The sequence below is a fragment of the Tympanuchus pallidicinctus genome, unplaced genomic scaffold, assembly GCF_026119805.1.
Source record: "Tympanuchus pallidicinctus isolate F22 unplaced genomic scaffold, pur_lepc_1.0 scaffold12, whole genome shotgun sequence".
NCBI classification, from domain to species: domain Eukaryota; kingdom Metazoa; phylum Chordata; class Aves; order Galliformes; family Phasianidae; genus Tympanuchus; species Tympanuchus pallidicinctus.
In genome coordinates, this window is record NW_026294637.1 from 5,896,585 (window position 1) to 5,913,912 (window position 17,328).

Genomic DNA, 17,328 nt, shown 5'->3' on the forward strand with positions numbered 1-17,328 from the left:
AGCAATGTATTAACTAAATGAATTCTCTCACTGATGTGCCTTTTTATCATCTCAAGTTCCCACTATCCCATGACCTGCTGTACTCCAACCACTCTTCAAATCTCTGTTTTCTTCTTCCCTGGCTGCCAAGCACCTTCATATTCCCATTTGCAGTTTTGCATAAAGGATGCCAGTACAAAAAACAAATAAGCATGCGTTGTGCAGCCACCTTTTGCTGAACATAATCCCCACAAGGCTGCTGGTTGACTTGTTCCTAAAGCAATATCAGTGTGTAAATACCACTGTGGCAACACGTGGCTGGTAGCTAATCCTGGTGATGTTCAAGTGCCATTTCAGGCTGGAATGTGCTCTGACTCTGGCTTCATCCAGAAACCAAGGAGTCTTTCAAACAGCTCTGCTCCTTACCAGAGGCATGTAGGAGCTGTGTGGGTGTTAGCACTGGTTGAGCACTGATTTCACTGGGGAATTAGTACATGTTCTGAATGGAGAAAATATGCTTCATAGACCCAGAGTTAGCAAGAAAGCGCCATCCAGGATTCCAGGCAAATGAATTCCTCAGATTGAAATAAAGAGGAAGGGCTGCAGAGAAGCTGCCACCATCCCCATTGTCTGCTCAGCAGTCACTTCTCACACATACAGAGGGCTCCAGGGGCCACCCCAACCCCAGGGGCCACCCCAACCCCAGGGGGCCCACACACTCTGAACAGTCCCTGTTCTACCTGGGGCTGAATGTGCTGACACACTGCAATCCTTTGGTACACCTCAGGAGATAAAAGTCTGTGTCCCCTCCTCTCCCACTTCTCAGGAAAAGTTTTCCCATCCTGCTGTATAATGAGTCCATTTTTATTCCTTCTGGCCATCTCCCAAACATGAGACTGGTACCTCATCACAAAGGCTCAAGGCTTTTAATAAAAACCCTGAATTTCCTTCTATTTGAGGCCAGAAGGTGACTAATGAAAAAAAGAGCCTGCGAGGCAGAGGGATGCTCCGCAGCAACCAGAGTGGATGTGCTGAGTTCATACTGGTGGCAGCCAACAAGTCCCCATTGCATACAGTGGGGCCCTTGCAAAACCAGGGTACAGCAATGGAGCCCTTTGCAGCCTGGTCACATTGCTCCCACCCCTGCAGCAAGGCAGCAGGACATAAGCCCAGCTTGAGCACTGCACTGCAGGCTCCTTTCCAGCCCCTGCCAGAGATGAGCATTTGCAAAAAGAGCAGATACAAAGCCAATTTCAAATGAACATTGGCTTCAGACTAACAGGAAAACGAACCATTTGCTTTGATTTTTAAACATATTGGTTCTTCTTTCAGAGCCTGGATCAATCGAAGAGGGGAGCTGAGCAATGGATAAGTCCTCACTTGTTCAAGAATGGGATTTCTTAAAAATCAGCAAAAGTTGCAATTTTTTGCATTTCCCTCATAGGAGCTGTGTCTGCTCCCATTCCCCAGTGAGAAGCGGGCTCAGGGTGTGCCAGAGCAGCTACCAGAGTGGTGAGAAACTACCATGCAGGACATTCCAGACATCTGCAAGCAAGGGTATTTTGAAATTCAATATTTTGTTCTACTTCACAATTCCCACAGTGTAAAGCAGAAAAGACTGCTTGAAGGCAATCAAAACATTTCCTTTCAATTGAAGGCCAAAGACCTCAATTTTTTTTTTCCTGTCATGATAGAATCCAAACTGCTGTTTTCCAAAGAAAACTCAAAATGATCCAACAAGAGAACCTCTGAGCTCATCAAAAGATCGTACGAATGAAGTACTCCTGAAATGGAGATGCTCCAATGGAGGGTCCTCCTTTTGAAGGTGGGCAATATTTTGACCAGCTCTATTTAGCAGGTTGCCTTTGTGTATCACCTGCACAACTGCAAGGCACTGGTGTAGAAGGACAAGTGGGCATGGTGGTGATGGGTCAATGATTGGACTGGGTGATCTTAGCGGTCTTCCCCAACATTAATGATTCTAAGTGGCAGGTGGAAACACCTGCTGGGGACTTCAACCCTGTTGAAGGCTAACTCATGAAACCCATGGAGGTCTGAAGTGCAATCCCTCTGCCAAAGAGGCTGAGATCAGATGCTTCTCCCACTCCCCACATTAGTAGCTTCCACCTGGTTGGATTTGTGTAGATCACAGGTGCTGCTGTTGTCCATGTTTGCAAAGCCCTTGTCTCAGCTCTGACTCAAGCTGTGCATAATGGCTGCAACACAGCTCACGTAACAGCATCATTGGGAACGTGCCCAGCACTCACCTTCTGCCCCCTGCAAATGCAGCCATGTGCCAGGTGCATTGCTGAGCTCAAAGTGCGCCTGGAAGGTGCATGGCAAAAACTGCCCTCTGCCATAGAGAGAGCAGCCAGCCCATTTGGGAGCAGTGAACAGAGAAGATTTAGCTCAGTTATGGGAGCAGTGATGGCCTATGATGCAGTAATAACAAAACAGTAGGTAACGCTGTGGCATTTCAAAGGTCTCTAGGTTTTTGCAATGCATATGTGCCAAGTCCTTTGTCTCAAAAAATGATTCAGTGCACAGCTGCTAAGAACACTGCTTAAAAACAGGATTTGAAAGAAACCTTCACCTTTCTGACTACATTGCCTCATAGCAACCACGTGAACCCAAACCCATCCCTTCAGATCTGGGGAGCACACACCAGGAGGTCAGAAGGGAAAAGCCTGGGATCAGCAGGGATCCTCTTGCAGAGAAGCCTCTTACCCCATTGAAAAGACTTCTGTGGGTGCACAGCAATGGGACAACATGGCCCAGGAGACCCATACCCCTGCCTGGCTAGTGCTTGTCATGGTAGAGAACAGATTGATTTCACACTTTCACAAACAACATGGGAAATGTCTGTCCTCCCTGACTGGCTGAGCAGGGCTCTGCAAAAAGAGCTGCTGGTACAAAAAGCTCATGATTCCAATTATCTCTAGTTTTTTCCTGCCAGTAATCTCCGCTCCCGACCTTTTCACAGTCCCCACTCCAATCAGCACATACCCAAGGGCATCTCCTAGTAGAAAGCACAGGAACATCACACTCAAAGCCAACCCAAGCTCTTCTCAGACCTGACATGAATGCTTCTAACAACCACCCCACATCCTGGGAACCAAGTGAATGTGACACAGAACCAGGACTGTGCCCTCCAGCCCTGCATCCCAAGACTTACCCAGGAACAGCAGGAGGAGGAGGACCACCACAGAAGCTGAAGGAGGTGGTACACCTCCCTGTGCTGTTGATGTGACCCATGTGCAAGTCCTTTCTAATTAAAGCAGAGCTCGGAGCACAGCCACACATAGGGTGCTGCTGCTAATTAGGGAGGGCTGAGTGCTGACACATTAACCTCTTGGTCTGGAAACATTAACTTTACCAGGTGTAATATCATCTTGGTGACATAAAGATTAATAATCTGCATCCAAAACAGAACCCAGCTCAGTAAATACTGAATGAACGGGATGCTGGTAGAGGTGGCAGCAGATTGCTGGGTGTAGGGCTGCACCATGGGGACAGCCAATGGGGCAGGAGGGGAGATGCCCTTAGAGGGGACACCACGAGCAGAAGCCAGGCAACAAAATAATATTTTCTGCTGTAAACAAATCCTGTTTTCCAACCATCTTCCCTCACTCTGCCCCTCAGAAACCATTCTGCAAAGTTGTTTGAAAGGGAACTCAGAGCAGCAGTTGTGCTCAGGTTGTACGCAGTAATACTGGAGAGTTTTCTAACTCTTAATCTTTGTTGCTGCTTCCCCCCCCCCCCCCCACCCTGCCTTCCAGAAGAGTGGTGAGGATTAGGCAAGGACAAAGACTGAAACAAATACACAGTAAGTGAATATTCAACTCAGATCGAATGCAGATGCCTCATTTAGCATCATTTGCTAGAGACTGAGGAGAAAATGATTTCCTTTTCTTATAGAGTTAAAAATAATGGCTCGCATAAATGTCTGCTTTTATTCTGACCACAGCAGCAGACCAAACAAGTGGAAATGGATATCATCACACTCCCAGGAACGTGCCGCTCTACTGGCCTGACCCCGTGGCCCAGGCACTTTGATGGAGATGAAGGCAGAAACCTCTCCAGCTCTTGAAGCAAGAACAGCTGCAGGGGCACCGGATGCTTTGCAGGGCTCAGCCACCTCACTGAGCTGTTATTTTACTAAAAGAGGGTTGTTGTTTTTTTTTTTTGACACAGCTGCACTAGCACAGAAAGCATCAGACAACCAGAAGACTTCCAGCACATTTCCAGGCTGCTCAACTCAGAGCTACTCCTCACACTGCTTTCTTCCAGGTATTCAAATCCTCACCCGGTTCTCCCTCTCCTTTTCTACAACCCCTCATTAAACTTCAGCTGAGAATTCCCCTTTTCAAGACTCCGCCCTGCACTCTCCATCACAACCAGTTTTCACCAGGACTTCTCCTATACTAGTCCCCATCAATCTGCATCTCAATACCAAGCCTCCAACCCCAAATTTCAGTTCTGCCTTCACTGAAACAAACCTTTCTGTGAGAAGCAGGGTGCCAGCCCAGCCAGTCAGAGCACCAAGAGATCATCCAGTGAGACAGGAGAAGAATGAAAATAGTGCTTTTAATACAATTTACAGCAAACTTACAGTATGTTATTTCACATCACATATTTCTAAACTGCTCATCTGGAAAATATAAGCTGCAAAAAAAATAGAGAATGCAGTACTGAAAATATATCAAGTGTGCAGTTCCTCTTTTTCTTTAAAAATCATTGTACAGGAAAATTGTTCCTTTTTTCAGGTTTTGGTTTATTTTGGAAGGGCTACTGAACACCAGCAGTAAGACCAGCACACTGCAAACGCTCTCCCTTGGGCACCATAGAGAGGACTGACTGCCACATGGATGGATGAGCTCCAGGTGTGACATAGAGACCATCAGCATGGAAGCACCCTCCCCATGCTGATGGTGGATGGCACTGTGCACTGGTCACAAGCACTTGCCAGAGAAGTCCTCAGCTGCTGAGGACTGGAAGAAACAACAGCCCAGTGATGGGATGCATCAGGACTCGGAGGGAAAGGAGCAGACGTGCCTCACTGAAACACAGCATCGTGTTCTCCATTATTATGCCATGGAGAAACACAAGGATGGAGGGGGAGTGGGCTAATGAAGTTCCTAAAATTCTTACTGGTCAATAAAAAGGTTCCTCAATACCTGCCAGAGCCCCAGAAGGGCCAGCTGGCTCAGTTAACAGGACAGCTTTCCCAATCTGCTTTGGATTTGAAGCTCTCTAGTTTGCTCAGCTGTAGCTGCTGCTGGGGGATCTCAAGGGTGAGTAATGGGGTTTCACAGACAAGGCATATATGCTCTGATCAAGCTCTGCATCAGGAAAACAAGCAAAGAAATCAGAAACGTGGCAGAGAGGTGGCTGGGCAGTGCTGCTCCTGCTCACAAAACACTCCAAGTCAAGAGCTGCTCTCCTCACTGCATTTAACCTGCACTGCTCCCTCCACCCTGGCTTGCTTTCACACAGTGTTTGTGTCTTACCTGTGCAGGGCAAAAGGAAATTGAAAATATCCTTATTGTAAACATTTCCCCTCTAATGCCATTTATGTACTGTTAGCTCACAAGACCCCAACCATCCAACACCTCGAATGGGATGTAAGTACACACAGCAGGGAAAAAAAAAAACACAAACATTTTTGCAGACTGCATTTGACTTGTATCAAAATCCTAACAGACACCACATTTATTGTACTTTATTTACACGGTCGTCACGTATAATATAATACAATACAGCGTTCCATTCGCAGTGGTAGGCACTATGGGTTTTAAAAGGTCACAGCTCTTCCCCTGCTCCCATCCCACCCCCCTCCCCACTGAAGAGCACCCAGAGCTGCCTTCTGCTTGCAATGCTGCCCCGTCCCAGTGCTGGTTCTTTTTGCTTTGACCCCTGCTCTGAGATGGCACCTCCCCAAAAATGGACTGTGGGAGCTGCTGTCACATGCTGACATGGAGAGTCCCACACTTTGGGGTCACAGACCATTAGCAAACCATACTGTTTCTCAATGGCATTAAATGCATACCTTCAGGACCACGCTTATAGCTGAAAATGTCAAGAAGGCAACAGGGGCTCTGCAGGACAAGCTACAGGCCTCCAAGCACAGCTTGCAGCCACCTGCAACCAACAGAGCACAGTTTTGGTCCTGTGCAAAAGACTTTAGGAAAATGGCTGCGATTCTTCAAGAGGGATCACCACCTCCCATCTCACCAAAAGCATCACGAGCCAAGAACAGGGCTCACTCACAGAGTCACATAATTATTAAGGTTGGAAAAGATCACCGAGATCATCTAATTCAACCCATCTCTTCCTTTCAAGTTCATCCTGTTGTGAGGCACCAAAAACATAGCACTGAGATGCAGTTTACACTGAAGGGTATTTGTGCCATGTCAAAAGAAAAGGATTTTCAAGGGCAAAGTTACATATAAGTGGCAGGGAAAGACTCTCTCCTCTGTCCTACCAACTGCCAATTCCATTGGGAAGAACCAGGATATGTTGGGCTATACGCACCTCATTGATTCCCGAGGTTCTGCTTCAGATCTGTGCTAACACTGCAAATAAAATTTCCACCACCTCCTTCACCTGAACAGCAATTTGTTTTTGTCTGGGTTCGTACCCTTCTCATGTTTGCTCTCAGTAATTACTCAAATGAATGCATTAACTGGTAGGAATACCGGGAGAGGCAGAGAATTTCAAGCATCTGGGAGAGAATATTCCTGGAAAGTGAATGGTGAGCTGGAAGCCAGCACCTGCGTGTCCAGCAGCACTCTGCCCACTGGCAGAGAACGAGAACCCACTCTCTCACTCAATTCTTAAGCACATACTTTTGAACAAAGCATTTGTACTGAGGAGAAAATTCCATCCTAGGGAACCAGGGATTAGAAATGTCCCCCATGACTTCCATGTCCAGACAGAACAAATCTGTATGAATTATAAGAAAGCTTTTTCAACCCCCAACCCAACCACAGATTATACGCAGAAGTGGCCTTGCAAATACACTGGAGGCATTTTCTTGTTTTTCTCAGCAACTCACAAGGAGGAAATAAAAGGAAAAATTCATTTATGAAGTTGCTATAAATTATTTGCTGGGTTGGACTTGACAAGTTCCTTATTGCTTTTTGCCATGTGCAGACACTGACTTCGTGTAAAGCAAGTCCAGCGCTGGAAGTTGTCAGGGCACTGGTAATCTTTTCCTTTCTGGGGTGTGATACTCTGCTCTCCTGCAGTCAATCTCAAAAGGGAAAACACCACAAACTCATTGCATGCCAAAGACCATATGCCTAGAGTCACTCCATCCATCAAACAGAGACTGAAGCAAGGTTTTGACAACCAGAATGGTATGTAAGCACTACATACATCCATGCTGCTACTCTTGCAGCCATCTAAATGGATTCCTTCGTGGTTTCCCCTAAATATCCTCTCAGGACTAAGGGATACTCATAGCTCAGCTTATATCAGTGGCAATGCTGAAATTCAAGAGGTCCACACTGATACTCTGAAAAAAGAAAACCCTGGCATTGCTTCTGACTAGAGGGAGCCTCATCTGCTTCACTGGATTCAAGGAATAGACAATAGCCACAGATCATACTTGGCATCACTAGTTCATAAATAAGTACCTGAAGTCTAAGACCTGCTGAAATATCATTTTCACAGCAAAGTAATTTTATGAAGACTCAGATTGGCAAGAAATTTAAATGGAACAATGGAAAGCATGTTTTGCAGCCTAGAAGTAACGGAGTTAGTGCATCAAAGCAAAACAAGCTATCGTGCTTTGAAAGTATCCAAGACCTGCTCATACCCTAAGCAAATTTAAATGCCAGCAGTGACTCGGTAGAAGTGAGGAACTGCCACTAGAGGAATCATAAGGGCTGGAAAAGACCTCTAAAATCATCTAGTTTTGACCCATACTCACTATGTCCCTCAGTGCCATATCTCTGTGGTTCTCAGACACCTTCAAGCACGGTGACCCCCTCCCCCCATCCCCCCCCTCCCTGTGCCAATGCATTACCACTTCTATTGAAATTTCTCATGACATTCAGTCTGAAAGGAAGGAAGCACAGTGGCTGGAAGCTGATGGCTGGTTTGGAAGAAACGTCCACAAACTGTGGGTTTTGAGAAGGCAGGTCTGTCCAGCAGCACTGGAAGCTGGCTCATCACACTAGTCAGTCCTGGAAGCTCTATCTCAATTAATTGCTGCTTATGTTCACAGCAACTAATTATCTCCTGGGAGGCTAAGTGGACAGGAGGGCATTATGTTGAAGTGAAAGGAGAACGCTGGGAGCCTCCTGGAGCCACAAAAAAAAAAGATGAATCACAGCAGTAGCATACGATGGTGGGAATGGGGTAAGCTCAGCCTTCAGTAAGGAAGGAACAATCTCCTAATGGAAGCAGAAACAGGTGAATATTATTGCTTACATTCAGGGGTGCTCTGCCCAACATATAAGGGGTCTGCTTACTTCAAAGGAGTTAATCAGATCCACACAGAGAGCAACAACACATCTGCTTCTTCCTACAAAGATTACACACGTGAAATTAAGGAGACAAACATGCATGGCTGCGTCCAAAGGCAGAGTGGCCCTTGTGAACAGAGGACCAAAGCTGTTAAGACATCACTTGAGTAGAGTATTTGCATACTTCTTTACTGCTGATAATTCCCTGTGCCCCCTACCAAAAATAAAACAAATATCACTATCAGACTTGCTCAGATCTTCAGAAAACACTGTGCCCACAGGACACACAAAGGTAAACCCCAAGTATCTCACTTCTAACACTTCTGATGAGCAAAGACCAGCTAAGGATGTGACACCAAACTCTGATGAGGATTGGAAAGACTACAGATCTCATTCAGACCCTTTATTATTCTGTTTTAATTTAAGAAAAAACATCAGCGTACCTCAGTGTAACACCATAACGTGACAGAAGGTATAGCAATAACAGCAGAGCAGCACAACCCCAGGCTGCAGCAAATGAAAGCAAGCTCAAATGTAGCAGCCGTAGACACAGAAACAAAGGAAGAAAAACTACATACCTTCAAAAGACCTCAAGCAGGCAGGATCTCCAGCAAGATCTCACCTCCACTGCCAGACCTTAAATGAGGTCTGGGAAGGGATAGATCCTGGCTCCACCCCTTCATCACTTAGACGCATTGCATTGCATACACCTGAGCTCCCCTGGCTTGGCCCTGCCTTCCCACCAGGTGCTCAATCACTGCTTCAGGCCACGACTTAGCATTTCCAATCCTATCAGCCATTTGGAAACACTCCGATCGCTTTCCAAACGTCTGCAGCCCATCAGCTCAATTCTGAATCGTTACTACTGCAACTAACTGACGCTGACTCCTTTCTGCACCTTCCCCTTTTCATCTCTGCAGCAAGGTGAGACCCAGCTGGATGGATGATGGAAGCACTCAGTAGATCAGAGCACCTTGCAGAGTATGGCAGTGCGAGGCCCTTCTTCTTGTGAAACATTTCGAGTTCCTAAGGCAGGGAGGCTTTGTTTAGATAATTCAACTGATGATCTTTTTGATCCCGTTACACATCCAGGATGTTCTGAGCAAAGACAGAAAAATGAGTGGCTTCAATATGTATTGAAAAAAAGGTTCTGAAAATGCAGCCTGGTGCTGAATAAGGATGTAAAATCAAACAAAAAACGTCAATGGTAATCTGCACAAATTTTTGATTGGGGCTCCCTTCTGATTCTATTGGGACAACGGCAGGGTGGTATCCATTCAAGAGAAAGGAAACCCCAATCTGAAGTCATGCAAGGCAACTGGACAAACCTTCAAAGACTGCTGCCTCTCAAGTGGTTTACATCTCCAGCATCCCCTTCCTTAGCAGACAGTCATAAAGAGAACACCATGCTTGGAGATGGCAAAATAACATTTCTGCTGAGACCAATGGCTCAACAAAACCCTCAATTTTAATGCCCCTGAATATGGAGAAAAAATTCCATCAGTGAAACCCGAGTGCACTGCTTGGACCATGGCACCACTGATGCTCCCAGACACTTCTCTACCTCCACCTTTGCTCTCAAGTTTGCTGCACGGTTAAGGCAGTTGTGGGAAGTGAAGTGCTCACAGGCGAAGGCCCACGCTGCACACTGGGAAGCAGGAGGATGGTTGAGACTCTTCACCTGTCATCCTAGAAGAATGACAAACAGGCGAACCCTGTTTGTGATTTTGAGATCAGAAAAGCAAAGAGCCTGCTGGGATGGAGGAAGGTTTTGGTCTACATGTTTTCTTTAAAATAAAACCCTTGTTTTGAACCTGTACCAAAGCAATGACAGTAAAGCCCTTAATGATGCAGGCATCTGATAGATCACTAGAAAAAAAAAAAAGAAAGAAAGAGTGGGATGGGAAGAGAGCTTTGCAAAATACACATTAACAAAAGACATAAAACAACAATCGTGCAGATATTTTAAGTTAAGCTCAAAAATAATAGAAGTAACTTCATTCAATCACATCTCCCACACATACCCAGAGAAGAGATTACATTTAAAAAAGAATTAAAAAAGAATTCAAAAAGGAAAAAATAAAATTGAAAGCATTAAGTGCACTGGAATCCTGTTTCTATAACTCCAGTCAAAGGGAACTTTGGAGTAGACTGACGAACCACAGCTCTTGAATGCTGGGAGCTTGTTTTCCATCATGCCACCATGCCATTCTCCTTCACCTTGGGACTTCAGGGGAGAAAATCTGAATTACAAAAGGAGCTACAGAATTTCAAGCAGCCAGGCTTTGAGGAAGGTTCCATTCTCCAACATTTGTGTTCAAGTCTGAATGTGTGTGTACAGTACAGCATCACGAGCTAACATTTGAAAAGACAGCAGTCTAAGTAATAAATTTTGAGAATGAAGAGAACTGTACAGAATGATTCCAAAGGCTTATACTTGACAATTATACATATTTTATGAGACAGTTATGCACCCTGTGTCTTTTTTAAATTCATTGTTTTATGGATGCAGTATCTCTTATTCTAGCAGACAGGATATACTAAACAAATCTAATGGTCTAAAAGCATCATTTACCACTGCACCTAACAATGGCACTGCAGAGATTTGTAGCTTTTTTTCCCTTAAACTCCTCCATTACCCAAGTGATTCTTAGCACGGCTGCAAACCAAGAACCAAAGATCTGCAGATATAACATTTGTTTAGTATTTGGCACAGTGGAGTTTGTTTGATATACCTATTTCACCCTTTTTTCGCCCTTATTGATGCTGAACTTGTAATGCTGTGCATAAATTACAAACACGTTAGTGAAGCAAATCGTGTGGAGGCAGCCTGGCGCCCCACACCCGAGTGTAAATGCCCAGATAAGAGCAAGGTCTGCTAAAAATGAGTAGTGGGTTATCAGCCCCTGTAACTGCCAGCAGTGGGTGAGGAGCAGGGGCAGATCAGCCCATCAGCTGCATGGAAGTGATGCCCAGCATTCGGATCAAGGCGCCGGCTCACTTCTCTGAACAACCCGCACGTTCACAACAGCTTCAAAATACGAACAAAAAAGGAGGTTCCTGATTATGATGCTGACCCTTAAAACCCTTCTGATAGCGGAAACGGGTCTGGTTTCCATTTCTGGCCAGGGAAAACCCATCAAACACAGTCACTTAGTATTGCTTCCCAACAGGAATGTTTTGGAAAATAAAAATAATACATACAAAATAAGCCTGACCTGATGGCTTCCTGAAATCAGATGAAAGCTTCCCCTTGATTTCCGCAGCCTTGGATAAGACTGCATTGCAAAGGCAAAGGCAAATCTGTTCTGCATGGCCACCTCCTGAAGATGTGAACGAACATTTCAGAGGTGCTCAGTGCTGGCCAGCCTCTGCTCCTATAACCCAGCCTTCCAGAGGAACACACTTTGCACATCTCAGGGCAAAATGTGGCTTCCGGCAGATTATTCTACTTTCCTCACATGGCTTCCATGGAAATGAGTGGAATTTCTCAAGTGAGAAAAATATCTGTTGTGAAGATTAAGGTCAGTATTCCTTTCACCTGGTACATACACACACACATGTACTTTAAAGAAAACATCCACCACACGATTTCTAGATTGCAAATTATATATATATATATATATCTTTAAAAACAGGAGAGAACATAAACAGTTTCTCCCTTCATATATATGTATTCACTGAGTCACATAGAATATGAAAAAACTATATTATGTAAATCATCATATTATCTATAATTCTCCAACTGTTTTTATAGAGACACAGTGCGTTCGTTCTCTTTTTTAAAAACATATTATGTGTCTTCATTGGCTTGGTAGCATATTAGAATGAAGGCGTATGGATAAAAAATGCAGAGGATTAAACAAACCCCTTGAGTCACATTATTCAACGGGATCCTCCCCCAAACCAGCGTAAGCCCTCCCTATGGAAAAGTGTCAGCGATTTAAGGGTTAACATAGATTTGAAAATAATTTCAGAAATTAGAGGATTACACAGACAAATATTTGGAATTCATCCCTCTTTAAAAATGACAGCACATTTGGCAAGCGTGAGCAAACATCTCCAACTTTACTGGGTTTGAAAGATCCGAGCACAGCTATTCAGAGACAACCCAAAAGCTGCGATCTGCAAACACGCCTCGGCTGCAAGGACTCGGGAGCTGGGACAGCACTGCTCGCTACCTGGAAGCTTTCCAGCAGCTTTCAAGGTGTTTATCGTGGACTCATGGCTGGTGTCAGAGCAACATCACAGAGCACGTCGGGTTTGAGCAGCACCCAGGTTCAAAGGGCGGATCCTTCAGCCCATACTATGGGAATAGATGGCCCCTCGGGATGCAAATGCCTCTTCCAGCATTGCCATCATCATCTTGCTTCCTCAGCACCTCGTGCCCAAGGCTCTCTGTTGGCTGAGCTCTCCAATGAACCTCTGAGGATGCCCTCTGGCGATTCCCGTTTTGGAAGCCCATACTGTCACCAAAGGGGCTGGTAGCTCCCTGCTTTCTCCATCACCCTGCAGGATATCACAAGTGATCCCACTATAAGACGTCGTTCTCATGAATCCCGGCTGGGTTTGACTTTGAGAAAAAGACAAAAGTTTCCTGTGTTGCCATTGTTGTCTTGTAATTTTGTTTCTTCATTCTCTCTTCTCATTTTTATTAAAAAGGACCCTCGGGTTATTAATATAGTCCATCCTTCCACAGTCACTATAAAACAGACTCCATATTTTCACACCACTCATGATCTTCAAGGTTATAGATAAATTTTGTCCTATGTGGTTGGTTTTGGGGCACCGAGTCCCGCCCCAGATTGTCTAAGGTGAGAGTAGAGGCAAAAAACTCACTAGTGCTGAGACCACCTTCGTGGTTCTTGATGTACCTTTTATAGTTTTTCCTCAAGCACTGCCAGGTGGTTGTATAGAGGATGAATGCAAAAGACTTGAGGGCTATAGCAATGCTAACGTAAAGGTATCTATAGACCACGTTGTCGTACAGCGCGCAGGCTCCTTGCTCGCCGCAGAACGTGCTCCAGAACAGACATGTGGAGTCAATTCCAGCCCCAAAGATCAACGGAGGTGGAATAAAACCTGTCAAAATAAGAGAGACAAATCATGCTTTTATGATCTTTATGATGAAGAGAGAGGACGTGATTACACCGAACGGAAAGCGAGGGCACTTAGCGAGGTTAATGGTCCCAGATGGAGCCTGGGATTTGCTGGCTTTTTTAGCTCTAAATCAACCTAAACAAAGTGTGCGGATATGAGTTTTTAGCTTGGAGTCGATGTCTATGGAAGAGATTCCTGGTTATATCCCAAATGCAGGTAGGATTTTATTCAAGTTTAAGTGCCTTTCATTAAGCTTCTGGTTTATCTAGTGAGACTACATGGAGGGGTAAATGAAAAAGGAGGAGGATGGCTTTGTGGATTGCTCTCTGTTTAGATGCTTGTAATTTTGCATTCCAGGGCTTTCACTTGCAGGATGTCACAGAATCCAGTTCAGTCTGAAATCAGCTGTGGCACCAAGACCTGGTTTTGGACCTTTCCCTGACACAGGAGTAGGCTTTCTCCTGATCTAAGGAGAAGAAGCCATGGCCTGTAATGGATTCCATTGATTAAATACGAAAAAAAGGGAAAATTTCAGTGTGCCATTAAATGAAATATCACAGCAGGATTCTCCTACAGCCACTGCAGCTAACTGTGGATGAGCACGTCTCGTTCTGCAACAGAGCTGCAATCTAAAAACAGAGCAATCACTCCAACCCCTTTTAACCAATAAATGCGACATTTTTCTCTCTACTTTTTCCCATCCTATGGGATTGCTGCAGAATTTCCCCCATTTCAAATCGTTCCAACAGTGGGGCATCATCCACACCCAACTGCGCACTCCCCAGTCAGCACCAGGCACTGAGCATAGAATCATAGAATTATTAAGGCTGGAAAAGAACTCTAATATCATGTAGTCCAGGCACCACCGCATCCCCCATTCCCACCATGCAAATAAACCATGTCCCTCTTGCCACATCTCCATTGTTCTTGAACACCTCAAGGAAGGAATGGTGAATCCACGACCTCCCTGAGATGGAGCACTCAGAAGAAAACATAAATAAGTGTTCTACATAATGTAAACCATTTTTCCCTCTTCTGCTATATTTCTATGGGTAGGCTGGAAGTGGACAATCCCTAAGGACAAAGAAACAAGACCCAAAAAGCCCACTGTTGCATGCTAAGACAGCAAGCAAAGGAGAACACCATCTATATGAACTGAATAGCAGGTGGGCACAATGAGCTCTCTGAGATTGGGCACTGACAGCATCACTCCATCTGTAGGTGCTGTGACTATAAATACGCATGTAGGCACATAGACACAAGGACTGCACTTTTTAGACAGGAAGCATTTAATCTTGGATCCAATTTCATCATTAACCTGTATTTCCAGGTTTGAATATGATGCTTTCCTTCAGCTCGACATGAACAAAATAATGACATTCATGACATATATCCTAAGACTACAAATAAATTGGTTGTAGTCACTGTTCCCTGTGGTAACTGAGATCTTTTTCTTTTATTTTGTTGATGACTAGAGCTCTGCAGGTTATGTTTGATTTTCTTTATACGCTAATAACTACAGGAGTAAAGAAAGGCTATACAGGCTTCTGGTACACATTTGAACCATGACTGTGGTGAATAAGAATAGATGGTACAAAACAAGACAATGTGTTTGTTAGAAACATGACTTCCAGTCATCACATCTAAAACTCAGTTATGTTCTGCAAACAATGTCAGTGCCAGATCCATGTTTGTCACTGCAGTGACGGGAAAGTCTAGGCTGAGCTGGATTTGCTTCTAAGTTAAAAGATGCCTGTCTTTGAAGCCTGTGGACAACTGCAAACTCAATCCAGCACTCAAAAATCCAGCCAGACTCCTGCCACGAACAGGCAAAGAGATTGTGCTGCTGAGCGCAGTTCGTGTGCTTGGTGCTGTGCTGCCTCCAGATGCCACCTACCTATGGGCTAACATCCAGATGTGGCAGTGGGCAAGGAAACAGCAGCTGCATGATTTCTGGGCTAAGGGAGGGCTGCATTTGGACCATAATTTTGAGGTGTGAGTCCATACTTGTTAGTATGCTGAGAGACGCTGATGCAAAGCTTTGGAGATGTATAAGCTGGACTTCAGAAATGCCATCATTCCCATTCCAGCTTCAGCTGGTTCTCCATGTTTTCAATGCCTTAGAATCATAAAGATTGGAAAAGACCACTAAGATCACCCAGCCCAACCCCATCCCACCCCACCATGCCCACTGACCACATCCCTCAGCTCCACGTCCCCATGGTTCTTGAGCACCTCCAGGGATGATGACTCCACCACCTCCCTGGGCAGCTGTGCCACTGCACTTCCCAAGCAAGAGCCCCCTGTATAGCAGCTGCTGCTTTCAAAAACCTTTGGCTCCAACCACTTCGCTTTACACTCCAAGAGACCACTATTGCACATTTATATGAAGACACTGTTATGCTGCTCTCTCACAGCAGAATTCCTGTGGAATAAGATAATATGTCCGGGAGGATATCGGGAGAGTTCAGTTGTGTTTCATGTTATTACAGTGAATATTAAAGAGATTCAATCATGCTTTCCCTCTTATTGCAAAGTGTTGCAAAAAAAAATCTGCTATATATATTTCATTGCAGAAACTGCAGGGTTGTAGAAAAAAGCTGCTTCTGTCTTACTGAAATCTATTAGCTCCGATTGCACCTCTGGGTCTCATACCACGTATATTTAATACACTCCTTTGGTTCAAGAAGCAGCTATTACCATTCTCTTCTTAAGTCAAAGCTAAAGGTGAACTGAAATGCTTTTAAAATATATCAATAAAGCTAGTCAGATTGTTAAGGGCAAGATTTGGATACCCTGGCTTATCTTGAAAAGCACCTTTCTCTTCATTTTCTATGGGCTCCAGCTACATTGCTGATATTCTGTGGGATGTATTCTCTTATTTCAAGGGAATTCCTCAGTGACAGAGCAACACATAAAGATTTGAGTTTGAATTCTTACTATGGCTTCTTCACTGGAAGAAAAAGAAGATCAATTTATCTTCAGTATACATGTCTGAGCTCAGTTTTAGTGGAATTGAAGATGATGCTATCTCAGAAGATTTCTCTCTTTCAAAAAGAATAGGAAAGAGAGAAAATCTTTCCCCTTAAATACCTTTTTCTTCAAAAACAACAGTCTGCAATACCCTCCTTGCAGACTTGCCTGACGACACCCCACATTCAGCCAGCAAGAGCTGCAGAGACAGGCCAAAACCCGAGAGCAGCACTGACAGCAAAGGAAAATGCTGTCTTTGCAAGGCTTGAACCAGAGCCAACCCAATCCAGACGCAACCCTTTGACTTCTCTGAGCTCTTGGTGCATTTGCTTGATGGAGCTTTCTGTATGACTGCAGCTACTTTACCAAGAGCAATGAAAATCTAATTGGCTTTAATGTAAACTGATCTGGGACCACCATTTCCCTTCCAGCTCATGGGGAATGAGTTCTTACTAAAAACAAGAAAGTACTTACTCAAGGCAATGAGTGGTACTACGGGGATTTTTGGTCTCCTACTTCCTAGAACTTTACTACAGCCTAGAAGATGGCATTTAACTTTGTGACTGGGGATCAAGCAGAGAAGGCACTGCCGGTGCTCTGCTGCAGGAGCCTTAAAAAAAAAATAAATCCCACCTTCAAGACAGGCAGAAACCATGTGCACCCACACCGTGATGGGTCATGAAGATAATGAGATGAAATACAGGGGTTGTAAAATAGGAGCCATCTCTTTAAAAGGGAAAAAAAACCAACACCTAGAAATAAGAAGCAGGCAAACAATAGCCCAGTGTGCTCCTTTTAATTC

The 17,328-nt window shown here is 44.7% G+C and overlaps 1 protein-coding gene across 2 annotated transcripts in view; it reads right to left on the reverse strand.

Moving 5' to 3' along the window:
• Positions 1-12,044: 12,044 nt before the first annotated feature.
• The window catches only part of SLCO3A1 (solute carrier organic anion transporter family member 3A1), a 112,378-nt gene continuing 107,094 nt past the window's right edge, over positions 12,045-17,328 (reverse strand). For both annotated transcript variants that reach the window (XM_052671679.1, XM_052671680.1), the window contains exon 10: positions 12,045-13,535. In XM_052671679.1, coding sequence (XP_052527639.1) covers positions 13,156-13,535 — 380 coding nt within the window. In that variant the 3' untranslated portion in view covers positions 12,045-13,155. The remainder of the gene's footprint in view (positions 13,536-17,328) is intronic.